This window comes from Rhinolophus hipposideros (assembly GCF_964194185.1).
Source record: "Rhinolophus hipposideros genome assembly, chromosome: 15".
NCBI lineage: Eukaryota > Metazoa > Chordata > Mammalia > Chiroptera > Rhinolophidae > Rhinolophus > Rhinolophus hipposideros.
Window position 1 is genome coordinate 47,141,740 of NC_138061.1, and position 24,671 is coordinate 47,166,410.

The window sequence follows — 24,671 nt, forward strand, 5'->3', positions numbered from 1 at the left end:
TAGTTCCCATTTAAAGGAATTGTTTTAGCTATAGGATGGAATGAAGTACCGATACATGGGATGAAGTACTGATACTTACTACGACATAAATCTTGAAAATGATATGGTAAGTTATAGAAGCAAGACACAAGAGGTCATATATGATACTATTACTGTGAAATGTCTAGGACAGGCAAATCCTTAGACATAGAAAGCCGATTAGTGGTTGCCAGAGATTGGAAGGGGTATGGATAAAGGAGTGACACCATAACAGATACAGGTTTCTTTTAGGAGTGGACATGATACAGATTGTATGACCTGATGAATATACTAAAAGCCACTCAACTGTACAATATAAATTATTTAAAAGTTAATTATTCACTTGATAAGTGAATTTAATTTCAATTTTTTTTTATTAAATTTATTGGGGTGACAATTGTTAGTAAATTTACATAGATTTCAGGTGTACAATTCTGTATTACATCGTCTATAAATCCCATTGTGTGTTCACCACCCAGAGTCAGTTCTCCTTCCATCACCATATATTTGATAATTTCAATCTTTAAAACAACGTTGGGAAGATAACTGGTATATCCATTTTTCCAAGTGCTTGCAGTAGGAAAAAAGTGAGAGAGAAAAACCACAAAATGGCGGCCGGGCTCATTGGGTCACGTGACCGCCGATTCTTTCCTCCCCTCCCTTCGGCGGACCTTTCCCGCAGAGCTTGCGCAGGGATACAGCCCGGCTCATTGTTATGCGAAGCCAAGGTAACCCTTCTTAGGCGCGCTCTAGTTCTAGCCGCGTAGTGAAAGGGCTGGGCGTCCTGAAGGCACGCTGGGGAGCGCGCACGTAGAACGTTTACCCGTCCGCGCCGCTCCTCGGAGGGATTGGGAGGGGAGAGGCGTGGAGGAAGAGGGGAAATTGGCGCATGCGCCTAAGGCTGACGGGTTTGAAATGGCTTCAGTGGTAGTTGCGACCCGATTCAGGTGAAGGTCTGGTCCTCGTGGTTGGAGCGGCGGCAGCGGAGCTGGGGTTGTTAACGTCCTGTCGGATCCGCATAAGGGCCAGGAGCGACCGTTTTGGTAGCACGGCGTCCGTAGGCCGGCGACGGTGGGGTTCTCGTGGGACTGGGGCGGGAGGGACGCGGTCCCTTTTGTGCGGGTCGGAGCAGGCCCCGCGCGACCGGCCCCTCCCCCACCGCTGGCTTTTTTCCAGCGGCCCCTCGGTTGGGCCCTGCGCCCCTCCGCCTCGGCTGGCGGCCCCGGCTGGGTTGCTGTCCGCCTCCCCTTGCTCCCCGGCCGCTGTGGGTTTAGTCCCCTGGCCTCCGGCCCGGGAAGGCTCGCGGCGGCGTGGGTTTCGGGAGATGGAGGCTTCCTCCGTCCGTCCCGGGGGTTAAGGGTTCCAGGGTTCTAAGTATCCTCCCCTTGGCCCTTCGCTCAGTCTCGTGGGACGGAGGATTCCGCCTTCACTGGTCTGCGGCCCGTGAGGACCTGGGGCTGGAGGAAGACGGATGGCAGAGCTCTGGCCCCTCCGAGTCGCGGGGAAAGGAGGGGGTCCGCGGGCTAAGGTCCTCGCCTTTTCGGGCTTGTTTTGGGGGAGGGGTCTTCGCTATGCTTCTCTACAGGGCAGGGCATCCGTTATTTCAACTGCCTTTCCCGTCGAGGGAGGGGAGAGAAAAGAAAGCCCCCGTGTCTTCCCTGCTTGAGATAGTATGGAGATGTTCGTTATTTAAATGATATTCTTAAATACCTTTATTCAGTGTCTCCTAAGTTCTGTGATTGGGCTCATCACGTTTCAGTCCCCAACTCATTGCCAAAAGAAACACGCAGGCTGTATTTCCTTTGAACTGAAAGCTGTGTTCTTCTTACTGTTAAGAATTGGGTATCTAACAGCAGATGGGCTTGTGTTTAAATGTGACAGTTTGTAGTCGCAGAAAGAAGTGCGTTTTTTTTGTTAAGTCTACCCCTCATGTCATATATTGAAGTTGGATACTTTTGATGAATTACCTGATGTACATTTTTTGGCTGCACATCAGGACATCCATATGCCCCATGTTATTTATACTTAGATCTGTGAACATGCCCTTGACAAATTAGATATTTCTTTTGTGGTATTTATAGTTTGGTTGAACTTATAATGTGGATCCTTTCTTAATAGATCGCCGCTGTAGAAGACAAACAAGCGAAGGCTTTTTTCCCCCCCTTTGATCATGGCTCAGTTTGGAGGACAGAAGAATCCGCCATGGGCTACTCAGTTTACAGCCACTGCGGTATCTCAGCCAGGTCAGACTGCTGAACACATTGCACTGTAAGGGGCGGGGGCATGTTATAACCCTGTGAGTTGGGCTGTGAATAATACTGTAAAATGTTTGTAAGTGATGTATCCTGCTTTTGTCTGTGAAGCTCGTTTTAAAAATTCATGGTTCAATTAGCAAAAAGTCACTTTTACACAGCAGCTTTCGACGGTTTTATAGTTTTTCAAACATGAAATTGTTTAACTTTTAATGATTTAATTGTTAGAAGTTAGCAGCCACTCATTCATTAAATAGAGATTACTTCATTTGGCATATGAAGGTGTCAGTATTCAGAAGTTACAGTCGATCCTTGAACAATGGGGTGGGTTAGGGGTATGGAGCCCCTTCCCCACCAGTGGAAAATCCCTGTACTAATTTTGACTCCTCCAAAACTTGAACTTCACTACTAATAGCCTACTGTGGAAGCCTTACTGGTAACAGTTGATTAACACATTTTGTATGGTATATGTATTATATATTGCAGTTTTACAATAAAGTAAGCTGGAGAGAAGAAATATTTAGAAAATCATAAGAGAAAACATTTACAGTACTGTACATATTTGTTGAAAAAAATCTGCATGTAAGGTTGCCTACATACTTTAAACCCATGTTCAAGGCTCAACTGTATTTAAAAATAAATGTATTAAAAATTCATACTTTGAAAAATTATACATGACTGGTTTTCAGTTGTTTAAATTTAAAGTAGAAAAACCAACTCTAAAGAACTTATCAGTAAAAGAAAAAGATAAAAGGAGCAAATGAAGATTTACATTTTCAAAATAAAGTCAACAAAAAAAGTCACTGAAAAATGTTTGTTTTAATAAATTTCTTCCCATTGGTCTTAGGAAGAATATTTTGCTATTTTTTGACTTACAAGTTTCCCAGGGATTCTACAGAATGAAAATTTGAAATTGAGTATCCAGAAAAGTTGCTGCTTACTCTGTTATTTTGTATTTTTACTTATGACTTATCTAATGCTAGTTCTTTGCTGTGTTTTACTTGAAATATTTATTTTGTAATTTGAGGTTAGTTGCAGAGATACTGTGATCTTCTAACTTGGGTGTTCTAACATTTGATGGATGTGACTTACCTAGTTATATAGATGACCTTTCTCTTTAAAGAATTGGATACTGTAGGGTTTTTATTTTAATTACTCTTGATTTGGGGGGATTAAATGATTCACAGTTATTTCTGCAGGCAACAAAAAATAATATGAAATAATAGTTATACATTATATTTAATTCAGATCCAAATATCTCTCCTTTGTGTTAAATAATGGGAAATCTGGTATTGACTTAGTTTTGATGAAATAAAATTAGCAACTATTCTCTGTCCAGAAGCAAGTACTGGTATTTTGGTAAACTGAGCATGTTTTACCTTGCTTTTTCTACATATAGTTTTACTTGTAAATTCATCTGTATTGTTCCAGTACATAACTGTCATGGTGGAGTTCTATTGTCTAGCTCTTAACATTTGTATTATAATTACTTAAATGTATGTTATACTCATTATTTTTAAGACTGAGCAAAGAGCCATCAAAGGTTTATAAAACTTGTCAAAATCAGTAGTAAATATAGGTCTCACTTTTTATACTTGGCAGTAGAGTCTAAATGTAAATAACAGGATTTGTGTAAATGGCTTGTTGTATTTGTGCTGTAGGAAGTTACTTGTGGATTTTCTTGGAACTATGTAGTTAACCAGAGTTTTTCAAAATATAAAATTTTTTTTGACACATCATAACTTCAGTAAGTAGGCAAGTGTTTTGTTAGCATGTACACTTAGCTTTCTTATAAAAACCCTGATGTAGGTTCTAAATGGCTCTCTCTGGTGACATTACTCATTGCTTTTATTATAATATTTAATTTCTAGGTGCTATATTTTAGGCTACTTCCTGAAAGCTTGATATTTTCTTGCCTTCATTTTAAAGCATTTATGACTAATTATTATCTTATTAGAGTTGATTCTCAGGGCCAAGCAAATTTCTGTCAAAGTTAAAATTTGTTTCAATTCTGAGGCAATTAAAATGTTTTATTTACACCTCATTCTTAAGGGAACATTTCAAAGTATAAACACCTTAAGTTTTTTTCCTGGCAGCTTCAATACAATTTGAGAAAATATTTCAACAAAGGATGTTAAAAGGACTTAATTAGGGAAATGTGTAAGTGCCAGGTTAACTTTATTAAAAAAAAATGCACCCATTGAAATATGTTAGATATATTAGTATCAGAAGCCACTGTCATAAATCAAATAATCATATAACAGAAAAAGGTTAACAGTAATTCAACCCCAATGAAATATTTTGATCTTTGTGCCGATATTTCTGACTCATTTTCTTTTGAAAGTAATATAAAAATGATCACTGTTTCCTTTTTGTATATCACATAACATGGTTTTGCTCAATTAATGGCTTTTCTGTTCCATTTTCTAGCAAGATTATTTTGCATTTGTACTATAAAATTCTCAGTTAACGGTGATGTGAAAATTTCAGTGCATTCACACAGATGACATATTTAAATAATTAAAAACTTAAGTAAAGGCGCACACACATACTAGCTGTTTATTGCTGAAATCTGTTGTAAAATTGAAGATGAGTATTTGAATTGTTTCTGATTCATTTTAATACTGAGCCAATTCAGTTAATGAGAGTTATTCCTATGTGTCATCATCTGTCATCTTTAATTTTCTTTTTCTGTACCCGCCATATTCAATCATATCAAACCTTGCTTTTGCCCCCTTTGAAAATGCCTTAAATATACTTCTCCATTTTACATTTAGACCCGGTGCACTTCACATTTGGGTAACTGCATCAGTAGCAGTTTTCTCTTGCTTAGCTCTCCTAACTTTCAGGCCCTTCCATACCTTTCCCAAACCTTTGTATCCTCATCCATAGTGCTTACTAGAAGATCCTTCTCTTAAGTCAAGAAGCTCCTTTCTCCATCTTTCACTTGGCGGTGATGCTCTCTATTCTTTATTTAGTTCTAACTGCTTTTATTTGCTTTCCTCTCTTACTTACTGGATATGCTACTTATTTCTCCCTCAGCTCCGACGTATTTTATCAGTTGTGATATTCTTAAAGCATAATTTCTATCTAAATCACAGAATTTTTCAAAGCTGAATGGGGTCTGAGCTATAGATTCTGTCTCAACTCCTTTCTCTACAGATGAGGAAAGATGAAGAAATTTGTTTAGGTCTTACAGAAGGTCACAGGCGAGTCAATGTTAGGACCTCAGAAACGTGGTTCATTGTATCTTCCATTGCTCTATTCTCTTATCCATTTGCAAAAATATCTTCAAAGACTGAGATGGGATGGTCTTTCCAGCTCTATTTCTCACCCTGAAATACTTGTTCTTAATATTTGTCCTATATTTCTATCTCCTAGCTGAAGTGCTGTGGTATGTATTCTTGGGACCAGAGCTTTTAGGTTTGAAAGTTTAAGTTTCCTGTTTTGTAGAGACATTGAAAGAGATACCCAGTGAATCACTGATTAAATCATTGAGTAGCCTTTAGACTTAATTATATTGACTAGGGATACCTTCTATATACTTGACTCAAAATATTCGCATGTGTATAGGCATGTAATTGCAACAATATTGAAGTGTTGCTATGGATTTAGCAGATTCAGACCTATTTTCTCACCCATTTCTTTTGACCATTTGTAAGATGACTGCATTCTAGCTATAGAGAAAAATGAACTAGTTCAGGAGTTAAAACTAGTGGTAATGTGGTTCTTTTAATACAGGAGACTGAAGCTGTTGCCAGTACAAGTGTTTTAAATAGGACTCCATTTATTTTATTGTACTTATTATATTAGTTTCAGGTGTACAAAATAACATAATGGTTAGACATTTACACCCCTCACAAAGTGATAACCTCCCGCAGTCTACACTGTTACAGTACCATTGACTATGTTCTATATTTTACATCCCATGATCATGTATATATGTATATATGTGTGTGTGTGTGTGTGTATATATATATACACGCAAACACACACACACACACACCCATATATAATTATAGTTGGCATTCAATATTATTCTACTTCAGCTTCAGGTGTACTTCAAATAAAGTACACCTGACCACAGTGCAGTGGTCAGGCATCTATATAGACTATGAAGTGATCCCTCTGATACGCCCAATACCCGTCTGAGGCCTACATAATCTGTACAATATTATTGATTATATTCCCCATGCTGTATTTCACATCCCTGTAACTATTTTGTGACTACCAGTTTGTACTTCCTGATCCCTTCACCTTCTCCCCTATTCCCCAGCCCTTCTCCCATCTAGCAACCATTAGTTTTTCCTCTGTATCTCTGAATATGACTATTTTTGATATCTCTTTGTTCTGGACTGATGGTCATCTTTTAAAACTCCAATCTCTTGAGTCAACAGTTCAAATTCTTGAATTCCAAGATTTATGGTCTTTTCAAAGAAATAATAGCCAATGTACCATGTATACTTTACTTTTACATTAGTTATCCCTTCATAGAGTTGGGTGTTTCCAACTCATTTGGTTGAAAAGGAAGATTGCTACTGGTGTGGGTCTAATGCTGTTTAAACAGTAGTACTGCTATGTAATAGCAAATTGTTTCGAACATTTTTTAAGAGTAAAATAATGCACATAAAATTTAATGAGACTCATTGTTAATACATTTCTTCCTCATCTCTGAGTGTGTCTTACGTGTGCTCTAATCCAGAGAGAGCCGTATTAACATACCAACCTACAAACCAGTGAGTGCCCCCATCTCTCTATCCTGAATTGAGGGTACACTCATGTTTATGTAAGTTGTAGTTTCTCTTGCACTATGCTTATTATGATCTGGGAAATAATTTTGATGTGTTATAGATGAAAACGTATTGGAAATAACATTGAAAGTGTGAATAATAACTTTGGGTGCTACGAGACTCCTTGAAAGAAATGGGGTCAAAAACTAGGTAAATATCAGAGGCAGTTAAAGATAATTAAGACATCATATGACATTACGGATGGCATCTTCAACTTCCTGGGAGGGTTGACCAACAATTATTTGAATAGTAGCTAGAAGAGACTATGGCTAGAATCATTAGTTACCATTTCAGTGCAACTTCAAGAGTATGGAAGAACTATTGTCTTTAATCTTTATAGAGACTTTAAGAACCCAATATAACTGATTTAGTTAACACTTTGCCTCCTCCTTATAGAAGCACTGTTCACTAAGAACTTCCTGTAATGATAGATATATTCTATATCTTCATTGTCTAATATGGTAGCTAGCCACATTGGCTATTGAGCACTTAAAATGTAGTTACTGTGACTGAAGAACTGAATTTCTAATTTTATTTAATTGTCCATAATTTAAATTGAAATAGCCACATAAGGCTGGTGGCTGGTGTGTCAAACAATGCAGTTATAGAAGATTACAACACTTGGAATATATTATATTTAAAATATTTTGTGCTTTAATTTCTTTTTTTAAACATCTTCATGACTTATTTATTTTATAACTGGAAGTTTATACCTTTGACCTCTTAGTTTCTTATTCTTAAGAGGTAATGAATATTTCCATTAATTGAGTACATTATGGACTTAGAATAGAATCTCAAAAGCCAGGGCAATGGATTGACCAATGAGTTGTCTTATTGTAAGGAAGTTATGTGTTCATGAAGGCATCAAAGTTTTTGTATTTGTGAGAAATCTAACTTTTTAACGATCACTTCCTAGGAAGAATATTGAGTAGAAGATGACATTTGGAAGACTTACTTGATTTTAAATAATTTTACTACAGGTGAAAAAAATGAATTTTCTGAGGTAATTTGAGGTTTTGAATTTTATTCATTATTTCAGAAGGATGACTCATCTTCGTAAAGATAGAACTCCGAGGAATTAGTTAATGGGATTTTTAAATGTAATAGTTTGATAAAATCAAGGGACAACAGACAAGGGACAAGTTCTTTTGTATTTTTTTTAATTTATTGGGGTGACAGTTGTTAGTAAAATTACATAGATTTCAGGTGTACAATTCTGTATTATATTATCTATAAGTCCCATTGTGTGTTCACCACCCGGAGTCAGTTCTCCTTCCATCACCATATATTTGACCTCTTTTGTATTTGAATGGTGTGTTGACTGGTATTTCGTGCATAATTACTAGTATAATATGAATGTTTCAGTCATATGAAATTAATTTTGCATTTTAGAAAATAATGTATTTTATATTTGTCCTCGAAGGTTTAAGAAAACTTAGCCCTTAAATTTGGTTGTTTACTTGGTAGCTTGTGGTCATTTAGGGCTCATTTCAAAGGTTTATTTGTGGAAGTACTGATACATAGATGAGCGTATGTTTCGTATGGATCATGAGATCAGATAAATGAAAAGATAAATGAATCAGATTGAATGAATAGACTGTTCCAGTGTGGATAATTGGAAAAGATCTCCGATTATCTGACCACTGTTTGATTGCTTATGTAGAGAGAAAGATTAAATCAGAGGTTAATAACTGTACTTTGCAAGTTACAGAATTATCTTGCAGAATTTTATTATAATAATTCAAGAAGAGTGTAGAATGCTATAAACACATATTCAAGGATAGCTTCTCAGATATCCACGAAAGGGAGCATTAATAAATATTAGTGAAAAATACTTTATTGAGATTAAAATCTCAAATGTAAATGGTTTTTGAAAGAGGTGTATTACATACATACAAAAGCCACAACCACATGCACAGTGATTTCACAAATTTAAATTAACTAGTTTTGGGAAGCAATGGCTAGAATGTAAATTTCCTTCCCATAAATTTCCCCTATCAATTGAATCCTTCATTGTCAGTTACTCTGTTTTATAGTTTCTAATTCATCACATTGGCTGTCAACAACAGAAAATGTGGGTATTGGCTATCATCCCACCTACTTAATGCTGGGCTGCTGTATACTACCAGGGACCAAAATACAGAAAAACTAGCGGGTGGGGAGGTATGTGGGGGGATGGTAGAAGAGGGTAAAGTAGGTCAAATATATGGTGATGAAAGGAGAACTGACTCTGGGTGGTGAGTACACATTGTGATATATAGGTGATATATTATAGAAATGTGCACTTGAAACCTATGTAATTTTACTTACTAATGTCGCCCCAATTAAGAGAAGAAATAGACTTTCTGAGCTACTGGCTCTGAGCCCTTCTGCTGTGGCAACTATCAGTATTTTCCAAAGTTCTAGAAATTGGTACCAGAAGAATGAAACACAGCAGATCTGAGGTCAGAACTCAGGTGGGTGAAGGAGATTGAGTATATCTGAATCACAGATGTCACTTTTTTCAAATGCAGAACATGCCGATCTTAGAATTTAAAATACTAATTTTCCTAGGGTCTTTCTCTGTCTTGTGTTGACATGAGAATTTTGCTTCTGTTATCCTAGAACAGTGGTTCTTAACCTCTTTTGGGTCTGTAATCCTTTTGAAAATCTGATGCAAGTTTGGACTTTCTGGTCTGCAATTTTGCAAACCATTTCAGAAGGTTAACAGGACTCACTGGTTAGAATCTACGCCCTAGATTTCAGTACCTTTTTCTCTATTCTCATTACACTTAACCTCATTTTGAACTTATATTGGTGTTAAGATATTCCCCACTTCTATTTAAATTCTTTTACTTAGTCCTGATTTCTCCTTTCTGCCCATCTGTGACATCTGACTTACCTTAAAAACAAAAGAGAAGAAATTAATGTGGTAAGGATTTAGCATTATGTATTTAAGACATTTAGAAGGTTTTTTCCCACCTTAGTTTCGCCTCCCATTTTTTCTTTTTCCTCCTTTTTAAATATTTAACGATCAGTGTTTTTGCAGGGAATTCTTTGTAATTTACAAGAATCCTGAACATGATTTCTGGGATTTGTTTTTGCCTTACATTATTATTGGTTTGTTTTATTTTTAAGTAAAATTAATGTATGATTGATGTTGAGCCTCACATTTCTAAAGATTTTCTGGGATATTTTAGACAAGGTGGTTTAGTTAGTTCATTAATGCTCTCTGTTCTGTTTCTATAAAGCGTAATATTGTTCTTTCTATGTGGTTATTAACTAATACCTATAGAGCAGCTTTGTTTTTCTTTTTTTTCCTGTTCTTAAGCTGCGTTTAATGGGTGGGATTGCGAACTATTGAAATCCACATCAGATGTTGTGTGCACATGCTCCCCCCACCAGCTTTTTTTTTTTTTTTTTTTTTTTTTAATTTTTTGTTGGGGAATATTGGGGAACTGAGTGTTTCTCCAGGGCCCATCAACTCCTTCAGTCTAGTTGTGGAGGGTGCGGCTCAGCTCCAAGTCCAGTCGCCGTTTTCAATCTTTGGTTGTAGGGGGCGCAGCCCGCCATCCCATACAGGAATTGAACCGGCAACCTTATTCTTGAGAGCTTGCACTTCAGCCAACTGAACCATCCGGCCACCCCTAGAGCAGCATTCTTTTCAAGTTATACTTGTATATAAGCAAGGTGCTTTGGAAAAGGAAGTGTTCCATGAGCAAATACTGATTTTTATGGCAACCTCTTTGAGATACATAATGCATAGCGGCATGTTAAAGGTTCTGAGAGATCCTTCAGTAAAAATATGTGCTTAATTTACTGTTTTTTGAACTTTTTAAACCTTAGACTTTTCAAATCTTAATGACCTGGGGAGCTAATCATTGTTCCAGGAGATACAGTTTTGCTTGCGCAGCGTTAGACCGCAATTTTCGTTCTTTTTAAAAAATTTTTATTTTATTTTAAGTGTGTTTTTCTAGGATCCATCAGCTCCAAGTTAAGTAGTTGTTCCAATCTAGTTGTTGAGGGCGTAGCTCACACCATGTGGGGATCTAACTGGCAACCCTGGTGTTATGAGCATTGTACTCTAACCAACTGAGATAACCAGCTGTTCCCTAGACCCCAATTTTTAATTGATTGCTTTTTTGCATTTATTTAAGGGAATTACATAAAAACACCGAGTAAAATCTTTCTTGTGTTCTCTCCAGCTTTGAGCCCTAAGCATATGTTAAACATCAAGTACCTAAACCTGTCATTCTGAATCCCTCCCCAATTATTTGGCTTATGCAGATGGTCATTTTAAGTCACTGTGGTTAATTTTATCTCATTGCTCAGTACAGAAGTGCACTAGAATTAAAAACTTTCTGTGCTTTTAAAGTGTTGCTTTTGTCTGTATCCTAGTTTTTTTTGTTTGTTTTTTCATTTTATTGGGGAAGGGGGACAGGACTTTATTGGGGAACAGTGTGTACTTCCAGGCCTTTTTTTCAAGTCAAGTTGTTGTCCTTTCAGTCTTAGTTGTGGAGGGCACAGCTCAGCTTCAGGTCCAGTTGCCATTTTCTAGTTGCAGGGGGCACAGCCCACCATCCCTTAAGGGAGTCGAACCGGCAACCTTGTGGTTGAGAGGATGCGCTCCAACCAACTGAGCCATCAGGGAGGAAGCTCAGCTCAAGGTGCCGTGTTCAATCTTAGTTGCAGGGGGCGCTGCCCGCCATGCCTTGTGGGACTCAAGGAGTTGAACTGGCAACCCTGTGGTTGATAGCCCACTGGCCCATGTGGGAATCGAACCGGCAGCCTTCGGAGTTAGGTGCATGGAGCCACCTAACCGGTCTGTTTTCCGGGCCGGCCCTGTTTTCCTAGTTTTACAGTTTTCTAATGCAAAGTAGAAGTACATGAAAATTTCAGTAGAAAGTTTTAAGGGTGGATCACTTCCAGCAATATTGTCCTTAATATATGACTTATCTGCTTGAACCTAAAACAGTAAATTTTATACTAAAATAAGATAATTTATTTTCTGCTCTACTTCCTAAAAATAGTTTTGAGGGTACCCTAGGCTCATGGATTAGTTACAGTTGATTAGCTTAATTGTGTAGCTCACTTTTGTAGATTAATGGTGTCTTATGTAAAGGATCTGGCATGAGTCATGAATTGGTTAAATTCGACAAGTATTACTGAAAATTTTCGCTAGGTATTCGCTATACCCTGGCAGACCATAGTGCATCACTAAGCACTTACGAAATATTCTTGGAAAAGATCCAAATAATCTTGAAATCTTTCTCTCCCCCTTTAAATCTCATTTTAGCTGCATTGGGTGTTCAGCAGCCATCACTCCTTGGAGCATCTCCTACCATTTATACACAGCAAACTGCCCTGGCAGCAGCCGGCCTTACCACACAAACCCCAGCAAACTATCAGTTAACTCAAACTGCAGCATTGCAGCAACAAGCCGCAGCTGCAGCAGCTGCATTGCAACAGGTGAGTTTTTAATTTTCAACAGGTGAATTTTTAGTAGGTTTTGATATGTGACATAGGAAACTATCGAATATAAGTAGCCAGAGTGGGCCCTTTCACTTTCAAAAGAATGAATAATTTTCACTTTTTAAAGAAGAAATAATTGTGGGTTTTTATCATGCTTATAGTTTTTTTTCTGGTGATAAAATTATATAATATGCAGGGCATATAGTGAAGTATAGTTGCATTGTCAAAATTCTTAAATTGAGCAGTTCTTATAATTTAGTTATTTGAACAAAATTCAGTTATTAATGGGTCCCAGATTATAAATAATAACCATTTTGTTTATTTTTAGATGACATTGAGCTGTTCCATAAAATTTCTTTCTAGTTTGATTCTAGTTATGTATTTGTATGTGTATTGCTTTTTGAGAATAAATAAAACTACTAATATCCATATTTTTCTTTGAAAAAAATTCTTTTTCTAGCAATATTCACAACCTCAGCAGGCCTTGTACAGTGTGCAACAACAGGTTAGTTTATATCTTCCATGTTAAAAACTGATTATAAAAGAGCCATTTGTTTCAAATTCAATTTATATAGATTTTATTTCCTGTCAGCTACCTTAACATGTGATTTTGAATTCTTTTACCAATGAGTTTGGTAAAAAGGAAAAGTCTCCAAAGGAGAGGAAGATAGAGGAGACAGGTCCAGAAAACCAAAATCTACTAGCAGCCAGTGTTTGTCACATGTTTCTAAAAAAGCATGTAGGAGATAATCTGGAAAGAATTGCTCTGTTTCTGAGTCTTTGACGCAGTACAGCACAATAGGGCTAAAGGTTCCAGATAGGAATATTGGAACCTTTAGCCCTACTGTGCTGTACTAGACCACGTGTGAAAATGAAAAGCTTCTTTTTCCAATTTGAAACCTAGACCTGGGGCAGCTGGTTAGCTCAGTTTGTTAGAGTTTGACACTCTTAACAAGGTTCCTGGTTCAGTCTCCACGTGGGCCACTGTGAGCTGCGCCCTCCACAACTAGATTGAAAAAACACTTGACTTGGAGCTGATGGATCCTGGAAAAACACACCTAAATAAATAAAAGTTAAAAAAAAAAAAAAGGAAATAAAAAGAAACCTAAACCCTAGATAGACTACTGGTTTTCAGCCTTTATCTTTTTAAAGCAAAGCCACCTCTCCCTTTTGTCCTGATGAAATTGTATATGGCAACATACTAAAATAGAGCTGTTGAAAATGGGAGGAAGTCTCCCTTTGTAGTTCTCACCCCTGCTCCCAAGGCACATTTGAACAATTTGGAAACTCCTGGCTTAGACTAAAAGTAAGTTTCTTTGACCCCTTTTCCCTGGGCTCATAATCATGTTCCTCAAGGTCTTAACATTGGTGATAGTAGGAAGAGGTAAGAAAAAAACTCAAGGAGAAGCCTGTCAAGGGAAAGAGTTTTCCCTGCTGAAATCTAGATAGGTTCTAGCCCATTCTAGGCTATTCCAGGGTTTAGAGGTAGTCTTCATTCCTTCTCAGTGCATTTAAGAAGCTTCAGGTAAGTAAAGCAGTCAGGAGATGAAAAGGGAATAACAAGAGAGTGGGACCTAAAACTTGGATCTGAAGACGCTATGGAGAAACACGAGAGGCTTCTCAACCCATAAACACTCATCCTAGATCCATGTCACAGTTTCATCCTTGACTAAAGTCCTTTGGGGCTTCATTCAGAAGCATTGCATTTTCCCTGAAGAGCGCTATACCCTCCTATTGTTAGAAAAGCTATGTCAGTGTGTGGTCCTTTATCATCCCCATGCCTTGTTAAATTAGACTATCCCTATGTTGTACTATACATCCCCATGACTATTTTCTAACTAATCTGTGCTTCTTGATCCCTTCACCCTTTTCATGCTTTCCCCCAGCCCCTCTCTCATCTTAACCAGTGATATTTTTTATATAAGTAACATATTGATTCTGAATCATTTTTGTAGCATGGTAATTAACACATGGCAGAACTAGAAATCTTACCCTCTAAGCACTTAAGGGTTTTTTGTGTGGATTTTTTTTCCTGTGAAATAACGAAAAAAGATCAATTTCTTTATTATTGAATGTGTTAGTTATAAATCAGGTCTGTAGTTGTTAGAAATAGTTGTAGGAAACCTTAAATCTAATGAATGATCTGTTGCTTTTCACATATTTTTCCCCCTTCTTCCCTCGCCCCACTCCAATTCAAGCCGTTGTTTCTCAGTCTAGTTGTGTAGGACACAGCTCTCTGGCCCATGCTGGTATTATGAGACTTGCACTCCCTCGGCTGAGGCGGTCAGTCGCTAGTCGTCGGTAGGCCGCTCACGGCAGCTCTCGCCAGCTGCCAGCTGCTCACGGTGGCTGCCGGCCACTCACACTGGCTGATGGCCATTCACGCTGGTCACTGGCCGCTCATGGTGGCACACGGTAGCCCACGGCAGCACACAGCAGCCCACTGGCAGCTCTGCTCTAGGGAGAGCTGTTGTTTATACTCTTAACTGTAGAGGGCGCAGCTACTGGCCCATGTGGGAATCGAACTGGTGACCTCTGCGTTTGGAGCACGGTGCTCCCACCACCTGAGCCACCAGGCTGGTCCCACACATTTCTTAATTAGAAATAAAGTACCCATTTAATAGGAATTTTTCCTTATAGAAAGAAAGCATCTATGAAACAATTCTGATTGATCCTTTTTTCTTTCCTGTTTTTATTTTTATTATTTTTTTTTTATTTTCAGTTACAGCAACCTCAGCAGACCCTTTTAACACAGGTTAGTTTGACATTATCTCTTTTGGATATCTTAATGAAAAGTAGACCAAAGTTTTATTTCTATTTTAGTTTTTCTTTTAGGGTTTAAAGATGCATATTTGTTGGATTCACATAATCATTTAGCAATATAATGTTAAATATAGATTGAAAGCATTTTGTTTTTTTTTCTCTTTAGGTTTGATTGTAGATCCAGCTGTGATCTAGTTTGAATAAATACGAGGTTTTATTTTAAACGCAATACTGATTTTGGCTTTTACATTTTCTTTGTACTAGTACTTTTAGGAAATTTCTTGTACACGATACATATTTTTTAGCATGACCTTAGTAGATGAAGTTGTTGTGTTATATCATCACATTAATTTTTTAGCAACATTAAAAAGGTTTTGAATTTTTGATACAGTCTACTTTTCAGCTTTGTGGACCACTTATAGTCTTTATTGTACATGTATATAAATATTCATGCACATATATACACATATATATTGTGTGTATATATGTATATATATACACACAATATATATATATGTGTATATACATATATGTTACAATCCTTTAAAAGTGTAAAAATCATCCTTGGCTTATGTGCTGCACAAATATAAACTGTGGCCTGATTTTGGCTCATGGGTCATGGCTCACCATTGCTCCTCGTAGTATGTACTTAGAGTGAAATACTATGCAACTGTTAAAAAGAAAACAGAATCTCTTAATAATAACTGATGACAGTGATTGCCCCATGGGTAGCAGAGGAACAGGAGTAAGAGAGAAGCTTTCTACTGTATAATCTTCCATACTGTTTTAGTCTTAAAGCTGTTGGTTATTTTTAAAATTAAAGTACATTTCAAATGAGAAATCATTCTCACCTTCTATTTTTATTAAAAAACTAAAATTTGACTAGCAACTGTCTCATATTTTCAATCTCCAAAAGTAGAATTTCTAAATTAAGCAGGAAGATGTAAAAGTTTATCTTTTCTTATAATAGCATTTCCCAAAGTTTAACCATAAGTCATCAGTGTGTTACGTTAGAGAAATTTCATAAGAAAATAATTCTGTGGTTGTATGAGGTATGATCGAAAAATACTGTGAATGTTTAAATAAAAAATTTTATTACAGTAAAAGACACATTGCCATTAATCCCCCTCAAAATATTCCCCCTTGCTTTGAACACACTTATCCCATCATTCTTGCTGTTTTTCTGAAGCAGTTCTGGAAGTCCCCTTTCATGAGCGTCTTTAGTTTCCCTGTCCTGGCTGCCTTGATGTCCTGAATTTATTTAAAACATTTACCCCTCATGGTCATTTTTACTTGGGGGAAGAGCCAGAGGTCGCACAGTGCCAGATCTGGTGAATAAGGTGCATGAGGACACACTGTGATGTTTTTATTTGACAGAAACTGCCGTATACCAGAAGCGATGTGTGACATGGAGCCTTTCCATTGTGATCACAAAATACCGAGAATGCTGCTGCCAAGTGCCATCTAAGGCAGGGATCTTCAGTATGGGAAGCGATGTGTGTGGAACCTTAGTTGCAGTGTGTGACAAGTTTCAACTTGTTGGGTGCAGGCAGTCAAATGTGAGCTACAGTTGAGAAAAGGTGTCTTCTAAAGTGTGTCGTAAGTCATCCTCCATCATGACAATGCTCCGTGTCACACATCGCTTCTGCTACACAGCAATTTCTGTCAAATAAAAATATTACAGTGTGTCCTCATTCACTTATTCACCGGATCTGGCACCGTGCGACTAATGGCTCTTTCCCAAAGTCAGAATAATTAGGACATGGAGGCAGCCATGATAGCACAACTAAAGACACTTACGAAAGAGGACTCCAGAACTACTTCAGAAAGTGGCAAGAACGATGGGATAAGTGTGTTTGAAGCGAGGGGGATTATTTTGAGGGGGATTAATGACAACGTGTCTTTCACTGCAATAAATTTTTTTTAATTTAGACATTCACCATATTGTTTTATCACACCTCATAGTTTAAGAAATGCTGAGTTTCTTTACTATATATAGGACTTTTCTTTTTTTTTTCAATTACAGAACTTGAAGACTTGCTTTATTTGGCAGGTGTAAAACAAATTTCATGGTTTTGACTTAAAGAATCAGATTATTATTTATTTCTTTTAAATGATTTTATTTCTGTTTATATACAGAGTTTTAGTCAAATAATATGTTGTTATCCATGCTTGAGTGTACCAGAAAAGACCAATAAAAGTGTTAGCATTTTTATTTTTTCCCAATTTTATTGAGACATAATTGACATATAACATTTCATTAGTTTAAGGGTACAACATAAGGATTTGATATATGTATGTTATAAAATGATTATTACCATAGTAAGTTTATTTAACATACATCACCTCACATAATTAACAGATTTTTTCTTCTGATAAGAACTTAACATCTCCCTTAGCAACTTTCAAATATATGATACAGTATTCACTGTAGTCATCATGCTGTATATTAACATCCCCAGAACTTACCTTAAAACTGGAAGTGTTTGCTTTTTGACCACCTTCACCCATTCCCCACAACCACTACTTTCCTCCTCTGGCAGCCACTATTCTGTTCTGTTTCTTTTAGTTCTGAGTCTTTATTGTGCCACTATGGAGTTTGAATTTCTAAGAGGGAGCTAAAATACGCCCGTGTTGTCGCTCATTGCACTATAGTATCTTTTTCTGGGAACAACTTGTGAAAACATTCACATGAGGGGACTTGATGAAATAGATAAAAAATAGCATTACTTTTTTAGACTTGATTCTTATCTTCAAGGTTTGTATGTGTATTTTCTAACTTCAAATAAATTGTTTTTAGCATTTTGAGTTTACGTAGTTATTTTTCATTTCTAGACTATTTCAAAACATTACCTTAATTTGAGGTTGATTTTGTTTTATAGCCAGCTGTTGCCCTGCCTACAAGCCTTAGCCTGTCTACTCCTCAGCCTGCAGCACAGATAACTGTATCATATCCAACACCAAGGTCTAGTCAGCAGCAAACCCAACCTCAGAAACAGCGTGTTTTTACAGGGGTTGTTACAAAGCTACACGATACTTTTGGATTTGTGGATGAAGATGTATTCTTTCAACTTAGGTAAGCTTCATTAGGTGTTGGCAGATGCCTTATATTTAAGTATATTGATAAGGCACCTGATTATTTGTGGCATAGGACTGTGGTTTAGCTATAATTTTATTTTAATCATTCAGCTTGTTATATTTGTGTTTCTGTGACCTTTTTCGAGGGAGAATATGACTGAAGATATTTGATTATTGTACAAACTGGCTATTGTGAATTCTGTATTAATGTTTTATAGGAGTGAGTTATTTCTAACTTTTCATGGACAGAAATACAATGAGATTAGGGATTGAAATAGTCACATGGCTTTTAAAATTTAATCTTCTGTTTGACATCTAATTTCCATATAAAAAATTTTTAATTTAGATATTAATAAATATAATTGAGTAATTGATCAATTAACATATTCAAAATAGTATTCTGTTAGTGTTGTGGTTGCAGGAAATAGGAATGTCCTTAGATATTTCAAATACATTTCTAATGAACTTCTTTAGAAGTACTTTATTTGGGAAATTAAATTTAATGACTGGATTAAGATTTTTCTGGAAGTAGGTCTCCTATTTTCCATTTTATCTACATTTCTCTCATTTTCCCAAGCCAAAGTAAATCTTATTCTTGGTTTATAACAGTTAGAAAGTATTTTAGAGGAAGGGACACAATATTAGGAGGAAAATGGGGTGGAAAATTATTTCTTCCACTTCAAACCCTGTGTTTATATAGAGAGGATGAAACAGTTCTAAAATAAAATAAGTCTAAATGGTAGATCTACTTTTTAAAAGAGTTCTTTAGGCTTCCAAATCAGCTATAGTTTACTTTAAAATACCAAGTATGTAAATGTTTTTTGGAAGAATCTCTTGATTTTGTTTATATTTAACTTAATTTTTTTTCCAGTGCTGTCAAAGGGAAAACCCCCCAAGTGGGTGACAGAGTATTGGTTGAAGCTACATATAATCCCAATATGCCTTTTAAATGGAATGCACAAAGAATTCAAACGCTACCAAATCAGGTATATCAAATACTGAGTTAGGTATAGAAACTTTGTAACTGAGTCCTCCAGTTTACAAAGATTTTTCTTTCTTTGTTTTAAATTTTATTTTATTTTTTTTATTTTTGTTAAGAATCAGTCCCAAACCCAACCTTTACTGAAGACTCCTCCTGCTGTACTTCAGCCAATTGCACCACAGACAACATTTGGTGTTCAAGCTCAGCCTCAGCCCCAGTCCCTGCTGCAGGCACAGATTTCAGCAGCTTCTATTACACCACTGTTGCAGACTCAGCCACAGCCTTTATTGCAGCAGCCACAGCAGAAAGGTATGACGTGCAATATATCTTTGCTTGTTATATTTCAGACTAATACGTAACTGTTTAGTTGTTAAAATAGTGAGAGTATGCTTTTAATTATAAAAAAGGCAGGGACTTCCAGCATACTTAAAAGGAAGGTTAAATATTTTGTGTAGACCACTTCTACTTCTATAGCTAATTGGAAATATTTTTATTTTATTGCTTTTATTTAAAGACATGTTCTTTGTGAAATTAAACATCAAAACTACTAATCGCCTGTCCCCCTACTGGTGTCTTACCTGTAATAGAAGAAAATGTTTTTAAGACCTACGTCTTATACATATAACATTTTCTATATATGTAGAGCCTGGTGGTAACACTTTAAATTACTCATTGAATCATAGTGCATCACATAGATAAGCTTTGATTTAAATTTTCCTTTGCAAATTATTTGAAGCTGGACGTTTTCTTACTGAAACAATGTTAAAACTGGAGCCTACTTAATTGGTATTTTTTAAAAATGTAATTGTGGCACTTTCTCTTTTATTATAAATTATGACACAGAGCAAAGTGATAAAACAGATTACACAGTATAACAAATTATTAATGAACACCTGTGTAATCACTACTGGGGAAAAATCTACAATATTGCTAGACAGTTCTTATTTTTAAAAAGTTTTGCTCTCTAAATATGTATCCTCATAATGTAATTTAGCTTTGCTTTTTTTTTTTTTGAAATTTACATAATGTGTGATTTCATTTATATAATCCTTTGTGTAAGACTTCTTTTGTTCAACATTATGTTTTAAAGGTTTTCATACTATTTATATTCCATGTGGCCCTAGTTTCTTCATTTTCATTATTGCATAATATTCCATTGTATGGCTATTGTACAGTTCCTCTGTTCTTTGGTAAACATTTGGATCGTTTCTAGTTTTTGGTTTCTGAAAATGCTGCTGTGAATGTTCTTGTGTATGTGTCTAGGGCAGTGTGTACAGGTTTCTCAGGGGCATCTTCTGGTGCAATTTTCCATCTTCTGGTGGAATTGCAGAGTGAAGGTTTGTGTAACTTAACCATACCAGGTGATGGCAGAGTGTTTCCAGGCTAGTTGGTTCTTCCACATATCTGACCTTTTGGTGTTTGTTCTTTCTCATCTTTTTCCTAAGAAGTTTTGTTTTCCAGTTGTGAATAGGGACTTGAATACCATTTTTCCCCCTTCCACTGTCTCAAGAAGAGAGATGAGCCCTCTGGGGAGGGCTCAAGGAAGCAGTTTTTCTTCTGGTGGTGATGTGTCCCATGAGCTTGGTAGATGATGGACAGGAACAATGAGAGTAGGGCAGAAAAAATACAAGAGAGGTGTGGTAGAATGAGAGATCAGTGGAGTTGGGGGTGTGGTAAGGTTCATTTGGCAGAAGGGGAGGGAAATCGGCATTGGCATCTGGGATTCCTTCAGCAATACCACCAGGCCATTATTCTTTAGCTGGTATAGGATTACTTTAACATAAGAAATATTCGTAAGTTGTAATTCCCAAATTCTTTTCATGAAAATTGTCAAGTATATAAAAACATTGAAAGGACAGCATAACGATCTCTTGTATAATTACAACCTTGAACAGTTAATATTTTACCAATGTGTTTTGCCTGCATATATTAACAAATATACACACTATTGGCTTCAACTTTTGAAGTAATGACCAGACATTATGACTTTTCACCCCTATATACTTAATCGTGTCTTTCCTAAAAGTGGCTGTTTTCCTGTATTACCACAATCTATTATCACATCTAAGAAAAATTATTTAAATATAGCCTATTTATATTTAAATCTCTCCATTTAGCTCCCAAATGTCTTTTAAGGTTGTTTTTTGTTTCCTAAACAGAAAGCCAACTTTCATGCATTGTTTTTGCTTATGTTTCTTCAGTCTTTTTTAATTCTAGAGTAGCTACCCATTTTCTTATTACCTTGATTATTTGAAGAAATTGGGCTAGTTACACTTGTCAATTCTTTTGGAATGTCGTATTCTGGATTTGTCATGATTCCTTGTGATGGTTTTTACCTTGTTCCTCCATCTGCCATATAACCTATAAACTCTAGATTAAGTCTAGGCTTTTAGCAAGAATACATTACAGGTGATATTTTGTAATTCATATTGAATCATACTAGGAAGGACATGTTGTCGGATTCTTCCACTATTACTGATGCTAAATTTGATTACTTGGTCAAAGTGGTGGCCATAAGTCTTTCTACTGTATTTCTATATAAGAGGTTCTTTTTCTGTGTGTAAGTAATCTCTGGATGATACTTTGGCACCCTGTGAATATCTTGTGGACGAAAAAGGAGCCACATACTAAACCTAATAAGCTCAGGGGAGGACTCCGTGGTGGGCCTTACAAACTGAGAGACCAAAAGTAACCACATCAAATGGTCTGAACGTAAAAATTCCTAACTAAAAGCGGGTCATGGTAAGTAGTCACTTCCTGGGCTTGTAGTTTTCTTGACAAAGGTCAATCTTTATCTTAAGTAAGCCTGTCCAGTTGTCTTTTTGTCTCCAAGATAACAGACTCCTGGAATGTAGGAGTAATCTCCTTTTTCCAGAACCCTCAGGGTACAACCTCCCACCAGAGCTTAAGACCACAGAACCCCTTGTTATCTTATCCCTTGAATACTATCTCTATATCCTGTAAATGTTAATTATTAACTATCCTGTACCCACCATTGTAAAAGAAGTACTTGTCTCTCCATTTTACTTTTTATGCAATCCCAGAGATTCTCCCCCCTTTGTTTTCTCCCACCCCCTTAACCTGCCACCAGTGGATTTCATTAACTCTCGTTATGTCTTCTCCTTTGATTCTAATGTATAAAGTAAGCCGCAAAACTTCGATTTTTTTGGAGCATTTTCTCTGTTGAGATTTTGTTTTTGGACATTTCTTCTGTCAACAGTCTTGTATAGCAATCTTTGGTTTAATGTCTGTAATTTACGGTTTATCTTACCACATCCTTTGGATTTGGTCCATGGCTTGTCTTTTTTTTTTAATTAAAGTTTATCGAGGTGACAGTTGTTACTAAAGTTATATATCATCTCTATGTCACATTATGAGTCAGTTCTTTTTCCATCACCATATATTTGACATAGCTTCGTTTTGTATGGTCCCTGAACCAAAAATGGTTTTTGCATTTTTAAAGGTTGTAAAACCATACGCAAATGTACAGAATGGTCTCTAACATTTGTGGGACACAAAATGGTCTCTAACATTTGTGGGACACAAAATGGTCTCTATCATTCGTAAAATATTAGCCAACGTTTTCTATCTATAAAATTTAATCCGGTAATGCTTTTGAGCTTTCTTTAAATAAGTTAAAATATTTTTTTCTGTATCTTTTAAAGCTGGTTTATTGCAGCCTCCTGTCCGTATAGTTTCACAGCCACAACCAGCACGAAGGTTAGATCCACCATCCAGATTTTCAGGAAGGAATGACAGAGGGGATCAAGTGCCTAACAGAAAAGATGACCGAAGGTATGTTTTTAAAAGTATACTTTTGATGGTGGTGATGGTTGCACAATATGAATGCACTTAATGCCACTTAAAAATGGTTAAAATAGTTAAGTTTGTTATGTGCATTTTACCACAATTTAAAAAATTACTTTAAAATGTATACTGTGGAGTCTTCTTTATATTACCTATTATTTCATGAACGAACTCTTGGATAATGCCAGAAATATTAGTAATTTTAGAAAATTTTTCTTTAAGTCGTGAAAGAGAGAGAGAAAGACGTAGATCCAGAGAAAGATCTCCTCAGAGAAAACGTTCCCGGGAGAGATCTCCTCGAAGAGAGAGAGAACGATCACCTCGGAGAGTTCGCCGTGTTGTTCCACGTTATACAGTTCAGTTTTCTAAGTTTTCTTTAGATTGGTAAGTTATTTTCCCCACTTTGTTTTATTCAATAGCTAGTTTTATAATTTTGTATAGTTTGGTAGAATGTGTTACATACACAGATATTTTTCTTGGAACTTTCATTTCCTGACATTTAGTACTCTTAGTTTATATAAGATCAGAAATGCAATTTGAAGTAGCAATTTAGTTCTTTGCAAATGTTACATTATTTTCATAATATATTCATTAACTATATCAGCTATTGAAAAAGGCAGCCCCTATGTGATGAAGTTATTCCTCAAAGATAGAATCATTTAAGATCCAGATTTATCAATAACAAGTTCATGCATAGTCCATTGTATATGATGAAGTAATGCAACGGTGGATCAAGTATTTCAGGTTAGCTGTGGCAATGTAGTGTAAGAAACATAGACCTTCAAGTACACTCACAGACATATACATACACACGTGTGTGTGTATGTGTATGTACATAAATCCATTTTTCAGCTTTTAGAATCGGAAGTAATGGGCAAGTTAGCAAGAATTTCTGAGCTTCACCTGCAAAATGGAAGTTATATCAACCAGCAGAATTATTGTGAGATTGAGTTCATGTATCTAAAGCAACAGTGTGTGGCATTTGTAGATACTCAGTAATAACTGCAAATTTGTAATTCATAAATAGGCAAATTGGTAAATGACTGATTTGCTCTAAGGGAAAGGAAGAATCATCTAAAGGCCCTGGAACTGGCAATTGTGTGTAAGATAGATAAATTAACACATGGAAAAAACAAATTGACAGTAAAATAAGAAAATTGAATCATTTAAAGCAGCATTTAAAGCTATTTCGCATAGGAACAAATAGCTATACATTTCAGTGTCCTGAGGGTATTGCTACATTTCTACAATGTGTGATAATTAATATTCATAATACTGGCCTGGCCTATCAAAAATTAAAATTATATATTCAGTTCTAGATTGAGCAAACCAGTGTATTTGAATGCCAAAAAAATCTTAGTTGGTGGCTTGCTAAATTGTTACATAGTTGGTGTTTATTTACTCTTGGCTTGTGGTCAAATCAGCAACTACTCTTAGTTTATACTAGTTTTCTTGTTATCCCTGTTTGTGTACTTAAAAACATCTAGTCACATATTTTTTGAAAAAAATCGTTTTGGAACCAAAACCACT

At 36.3% G+C, this 24,671-nt stretch overlaps 1 protein-coding gene across 3 annotated transcripts in view; it reads left to right on the forward strand.

The window, feature by feature from the left end:
• The first annotated feature begins 862 nt into the window (after positions 1-862).
• CCAR1 (cell division cycle and apoptosis regulator 1) overlaps positions 863-24,671 on the forward strand; it is a 48,762-nt gene continuing 24,953 nt past the window's right edge. Inside the window, exons 1-10 of one of the 3 annotated variants that reach the window (XM_081074239.1) lie at positions 863-1,089; positions 2,137-2,261; positions 12,336-12,508; positions 12,972-13,016; positions 15,234-15,266; positions 18,157-18,350; positions 19,224-19,338; positions 19,451-19,643; positions 23,000-23,129; positions 23,364-23,525. In XM_081074239.1, the coding sequence (XP_080930365.1) occupies positions 2,189-2,261; positions 12,336-12,508; positions 12,972-13,016; positions 15,234-15,266; positions 18,157-18,350; positions 19,224-19,338; positions 19,451-19,643; positions 23,000-23,129; positions 23,364-23,525 (1,118 nt within the window). In that variant the 5' untranslated portion in view covers positions 863-1,089; positions 2,137-2,188. Of the gene's footprint in view, positions 1,547-2,136; positions 2,262-12,335; positions 12,509-12,971; positions 13,017-15,233; positions 15,267-18,156; positions 18,351-19,223; positions 19,339-19,450; positions 19,644-22,999; positions 23,130-23,363; positions 23,526-24,671 lie in introns of all 3 variants that reach the window. The other 2 variants (XM_081074240.1, XM_081074241.1) reach the window with 2 other exon arrangements.